Source organism: Gopherus evgoodei, chromosome 7 (genome assembly GCF_007399415.2).
Source record: "Gopherus evgoodei ecotype Sinaloan lineage chromosome 7, rGopEvg1_v1.p, whole genome shotgun sequence".
Taxonomy (NCBI): domain Eukaryota; kingdom Metazoa; phylum Chordata; order Testudines; family Testudinidae; genus Gopherus; species Gopherus evgoodei.
The window spans coordinates 81,872,712-81,878,711 of record NC_044328.1 but is presented as its reverse complement, the minus strand read 5'-3'; the positions used below and the strand labels follow the sequence as shown (position 1 = coordinate 81,878,711).

The 6,000-nt window shown below is 60.5% G+C and overlaps 1 protein-coding gene across 1 annotated transcript in view; it reads left to right on the top strand.

The window, feature by feature from the left end:
• The first annotated feature begins 3,184 nt into the window (after positions 1–3,184).
• RASSF1 (Ras association domain family member 1) overlaps positions 3,185–6,000 on the top strand; it is a 30,105-nt gene continuing 27,289 nt past the window's right edge. The window contains 1 exon segment of the mRNA XM_030569515.1: positions 3,185–3,950. Coding sequence (XP_030425375.1) covers positions 3,626–3,950 — 325 coding nt within the window. The 5' untranslated portion in view covers positions 3,185–3,625.

The following is a 6,000-nucleotide window of genomic DNA, read 5'->3' as shown; positions in this document are numbered from 1 at the left end:
AGTTGGTGTGCCAATGGGTTTCATGGAGAAGTGACCTTCAGCCTGAACCAGATGGCCCATGTTCAGCCAGGGGTGACCACACTTCAACGTGGACTGGGCCCAACCTCTTTCTTAGGTTGGAGGGCAGATTAGAGGGGGCAAGACAGGCAGAGGATGTGGGGGAGCACTAGAGGAGCTAATCAACAGAGCTCACTGACACTGGAAGATGTTTGTCTTAACTGGGTCAGGGGCAAGACGAAGGGGCAGCTGGAAACGTCCTCCACATCCCACCCATCATGTCAGGGGCTGTGTGTAAGCCAATCGGCTCTTGCACTGGCCTGTGCACCAAAGAGTGTGCCAGCCACAGAGCCCAGTCCCATTTTATTTCCTCAAAAGGACCCAAGGTCAGTATGTCAAATCAGCCCCTTCCCCCCTAAGCTGGGGTCTTCTGCAAGGGCCAGTCTACTCCCTGCAGGACTCACTCCAGAGGCTGGCTGCTTGGGAGTTGAGGTGGGCATCTCTGTTCCCTTCTATGGGATGACACACCACAGGCTGCCTGCGTGGGCTCACACAGGGACTGGGGCCTCCTGCAGCTCTAACTTACACCTGAGCTACTTGCTGGCTCCCAGGAGAATCTGCTGCCCTTCATGCTAAAAGTGGGGCTAAGCCTAGCTCCCCTTACGGAGTCAGCCCCCTCCCAAGGGAGTTCCCTCTATCCACATGCAGCTTGGCTGTTTCCTGTCTTTGCTGGGCCTCAGTGATGATAGGTCACCTCTCTGGTCCTATTCCTCTTTGTGGCCTGCTTCATTCCAGCTTTTCTCAGGGATGAAGCACCCTGTCCAAACTGGGATGTCACCCACCCCTTGAAGCACGCTCCCTGCTTGGGCTGGGGCCAGCTGTCTTCCTCCGACAGCCTGGGAGGGATGGCACAGAGAGCCCAGCTACTGAATTCCCAAGGAGCGTCTTGGCTTGGAGCGGATGGTTCAAACTTCCAGCACGAGTGTACGGAGGAGGGAGGCTGCAGCAGTGCATCCTATTGGGGAGAGCTGGGGGCAGGGGATAGTAGCTAGTAAAGGGCCAGGACCACTCCCTAGCTCTGTAGTTCAGGTGAGGAGATGAAGGGGGGTCCTGCTGCCACAAGCTGGGCTTGAACTTGGTAAAAAGGGCTCCCTAGCTCAGGCTATGGGCTTCCTGTGCCAGCCAGGGGCATTTCCCTCTGGAAGATGGCAGTGGGTCAGAGCAGGGTGGGGGCATCCTGGTCTCTCCCCTTGCCCTGCCCCCTACCCCCAGCCAGGAGGGATGCTGCTCTCTGCCTTGCTTGGGGGCTTTACTGGGAATAGGCTAAAGCATCTGTACATAACTTTTGTCTGGCTCTAACTCCGCTCCCTGCCCTGGGGGCTGCCGTGCTGCTCTGCCTCTCAGCACCATGCCAGGGCAATGCTGGCATTAGCCAGGGTTGCTTCTGCCTTTACCCTGAAGTGCTGGAAACTGGAAGCAGCAGTGCCTTCACCTACCAGGGAAAGTCTCCACTGACTGGCATCTCTGTCCCTTGCTGGGCACAAGCACCGGGTGGGGAGTGGGAGATGTCTGCACTGACTGGCATCTCAGTCCCTCTCTGGCCACAGAGACCAGGTGAATGTCCACAGGGGATGCCCTGCTTTCCCAGCCTGCCCTATGTGGATTTCTGCACCACCCCTTGCCCTATGAAGAGGGCACGGGGGTAGATTTCTTTATTTGTGGTCCTCCAGCCTTACCGCCTGCCAGAGCCTCGCCCAGCCTTTGGAACAAAGAGCTTCCTTCTCGAATAAGGTTGATCTTTATTGGAGTGGTTGTGTGACACAGCAAAGCGAGATGTACCAACACCCCAGCAGCTGAGACCAAGCAGCAGCAGGGGTAAAGAAGAAGAGCCACTAGAGGAAGGGAAGAAAAATACATAGAACTTGTCAGCCATTGCTCTCCCTGCCCGAGGGAGGGCAATATCCTTAACCCCATTTTACAGATGGGGAAACTAAGGCACTAAGTGGCAGAGTTGGGAATACTGTGTCCCAGTCCAGGGTGCTTGTCACTAGGCCACACTGAGGGGTAGCCACTATTCACTTCAGAACCGACGGCTCTGGTAAACAATCAACCCAACCTCATTACTTTGTGGCTTATACATTACAACTTCCCCTGGAGCCATCTCTGGGACCCGGTTATGCCTTGGAGCCGAATCTTCAGTGAGGCTCCGGTGCTGCCACCTCACTTGGCTTTGTCCATGCTTGATGCTTTTCAGAGAAGTCTGGTCAGTTTCCTAGCCCCAGTGGGCGCTGGAATACCTCCCCCCTTCACCCCTGCTCATCATGGCCTTTTTCAGGGTTGTATTCATTAGTTATTAGGTCCCCTCCAAGGGAGGTAAAGGCTAGTACAGGGGAGGAAAATGAGCGGTTAAATGGCTTGCACCAGATTACCAATAGGGTAGTGTCAGAGCCGGGAGCAGAACCCAGGAGTCTCCAGCTCTCTCCTCGACCTGTTAGACCCCACTCCCTGAGAGCAGAACCCAGGAGTCCAGACTTCCTAAGAGTCTCTAATCTCTAGATGAGGCACACCTGGGAACAGCCCAGGAGTTTGATTTTCAGTCCGCACCCCAACACTAACCAGTAGCCTTTCCTGCCCAGATATTAACAGACCCCACCAGCCCTGGCGCCTACTGCCCTGCTCCAACCACGGACGCACAGTCTCCCCCACCCCCAACCAGGAATCACTAGACCTACCAGCCCTGCCCCCAACCCCTCTGCTGTACCCATGGACACCATCTCTGTGGGGCTGGCCCAGGCCGGCGGCAGGGCCCCTGCCCCACAAAGTGTTAAGAGCCAGCGCCCAGCGCACTCCCCTCAGCCAGTTTTCCGAAGGGCCCCAAGCAGCCCGCGGTTTCTCTCTCAGCTCCGCGGCCGCTCTCGCCCCTTCCCCAGGGTGGACGCCGGGCGCAGGCCTGCGGGCATCGCTCTAGGAACGGCAGGAAATGAACCTCCAGCCGGGCCCGGGGGCGCTGGGGGGCCCGATCCTGCCACTGCAGCCTCGGGGGCGCGCTGGGATCCCGGGGCCGCCGGGCACCGCTTTTCCTGCTGCCCGCGGCCCTATTTTCTGCGCTCCCCGCTCAGCACATCCCCCCACCCTTTGCCTGGGGGGGTTTCCCCGCGGCCCCGCCAAAGTTTCAGCGTGAATCTGCCCCGCTCTCCCGCCCGGTCCTTCCTTCCTCGGGCGCCCCGAGGCGCTGGCAGCAATTCCAGGGCGCACAGCCGGGACCACTGCGAGAGCAGACCCAGCCGCTGTGGGGTGGCGGCGGGGGTGTTTCCGCCCCTGTGACGGAGCGAGATGAACGAGGAGGAGAATCCGGAACCCCCCTCCCCAGCACAAAGCGGCGGGGCCGGAGCAACGCGCCCCGGCTGAGGAGAGCCCGGAGCCGGCGGGACCTTCGTTTTGATCTGCGCGGAGTTTGCGCCTGGTTCAAACCCAGGGGGCGGGGAGGAAAGAGCCGGGCGGGCTGAAAAGGGGAGCGAGGCAGACAGAGCGAGGAAGGGAGGGCCGTAGGCCGGGCTTCGAGCTGGGGCTTCTCCCACCCCAGTGCCATCGCCGGAGGGGCTCTGCCCTGGGCCCCCCCGCCGGGGCTATGGCTGCTGCTCAGGAGATGATCGAGCTGAAGAACCTAGAGCTGGAGAAGCGGATCGACCTGACCCGCGAGCCTCGGGGCACCCCGGAGCGCCCCGTGCGCCTGGAGCGCACCAACGCCCTGCGCATCACGCCCGGCAAAGTACCCGAGCTCCTGAGCCGCGTGCGGCAGATCCGCCTGCTGGGCGGGCAGAGCGACCCCCGGCTGACGGGCCAGCTGGGCGAGGGCCACGCCTTCCGGCCCTGCACCCGCGGCCAGCAGACCTGGTGCGACCTGTGCGGAGATTTCGTCTGGGGGGGGCCTCGGAAGAGCCTACAGTGCGCCCGTGAGTACCACAGCAGGGCTCGCCTGCAGGGGGGGCGCAGGCAGCCGGACCGGCCCAGGCTGGGTTCTTGGCGCCTTCTTGATAACCCAGCAGAGGGAACCCGCCCGCCCCATACTGCTCTGAGGCCCATTGATCTGGGTGGGCTTTCGGCAGAGGCATTTGCCCTGCCCGGGCTAGAAAGTCTCAGCCTGGCACCTTTCCCTGCAGACAAGCCAGAGGCATCTGGGGGCTGAGAGGAGAGCCCTGCCCCTTCTGGTGGAGAGAGCTGCAGCCATAGTCTGTCAGCTGCTCAGGCTGCCCTCCAGTTCCCCTGCCAAAGCCTGCAGAGCAGGAGCCAGGAGAGGAAGTGAGGGGCTGGAACCAGGGGTCTACAGCTTCCTCCTACCCAAAGTTCAGGCAGTGGCTCAGGGCACAGGCCTCCTGCCCCAACCCACCCAGGAGGTCCCCTTGTGGTCTGAGAGAGGGCGGGGGACTCCCTTTCCTCCTCTGTTCTCTTCCTGACCCTTCGTCTCCCGTTCTCCAGCCAGGGACAGCATAGTGCCCAGCGCATGGCTCCGCTAGACAAAGAATCTGTGCCAGGCCATGCCTCATCTCATATCTGCATCACTGCTAGGCCACATGGGGCAGCCGTGTGAGGGCCCTGTGAGCTGGTGTGAGCAGCCCAGTTCTGGGACACTCACCTATCTCCAGACCTCTCTCTGCCTGGGATGAACTCAGGGCTCAGCTCTTCAAACCTATAAGAATGGCCACGCTGGGTCAGATCAATGGTTCATCTAGCCCAGTATCCTGCTTCTGGCAGTGGCCAGTGCCAGGTGCTTCAGAGGGAATGAACAGAACAGGGTGATTATTGACTCAGTCCTGTCCCCCCCCCCCGAGGCCAGCACTTTGCTGCCTCCCCCAGTCCGGCTCAGCAGCTCCTGGCCTGCTCTTGGCTAAGCACAATGTGCAGACTCCACAGTGGACCCAGTGCTAGCTCATGCATGGAGCTGGTGCCAGGTCCTGCTGCATGTCCTGGCCCCAGGGGCGGCTCCAGGCCCCAGCACGCCAAACGCGTGCTTGGGGCAGCGTGCTGCGCAGGGCGCTCTGACGGTCACCGGGAGGGCGGCAGGCAGGCCGTCTTTGGCGGCTTGCCTGCGGATGGTCTGCTGGTCCCGCGGCCGGAACCACGGGACTGGCGACTGGCAGAGCGCCCCTCGTGGCATGCCACCGTGCTTGGGGCAGTGAAATGTCTAGAGACACCCCTGCGTGGCCCCATTTCCAGGCTGATGAAGTTTGGGATTGTCACGCACAGCAAACACTTGGTTCTGTCGAGCAATGCTTACTGCTATGGGTCATTCTGTAGTGTTATCGCACCCAGGCCTGGAGACCTGGCCAAGTCACTCTATCATCCCTACGGGCTCCCCCTGCTGGTGACTTCACAATGGTGCACAGAGGAAATTAGCCATGTGAAGACTTCAGAGCCCCCAGGACTCAGAGCCTGTGAGAATGGCGATGCTGTGGGTATGTGGAACGCACCCACACACATGGCATTGGGGTCTGCCTGCATGGTGCGAAATCTGCCTTTGGACATCATCTCACAGTGGTGCTTTACCCAACCCTCAGGAGCTCCCGATCTTCCCCTGTCCTCCTGGGGAACCCTGTGAATGTGTGGGTGGGGTGGGGGGGGCACTGTGGGGAAGGGGTAATGGTTCCCAATGCTGATCTCCAGTCGCCTTCACCTGACCAGCACTCAGCACAGTGGGGAGAGAACCACAGCCAACCCCTGTGGATGAGGAGATAGTGAAAGCTCCTTTCAAAGGTGTTTAAACCCCAGACCCTGGCACTGTAGGGTCTGGAGCTCCCAGCAGATGCACAGCAGGTGCATCCCTGTGCTGCATCCCTGTGCTGCATCCCCTGCCAGCCAGGTGCAGCTGTCAATAAGAATCAGAGGGCTCATTTGCCTGCCTACCCTCCCCCTGCCAATCACAGAAAGTGTGTGTGTGGAAGGAAGCCCTGGGGTTAACGGACTCTCTACCTCGATCTGTTTGCCAAGCTGTGCTGGCACTAGGCA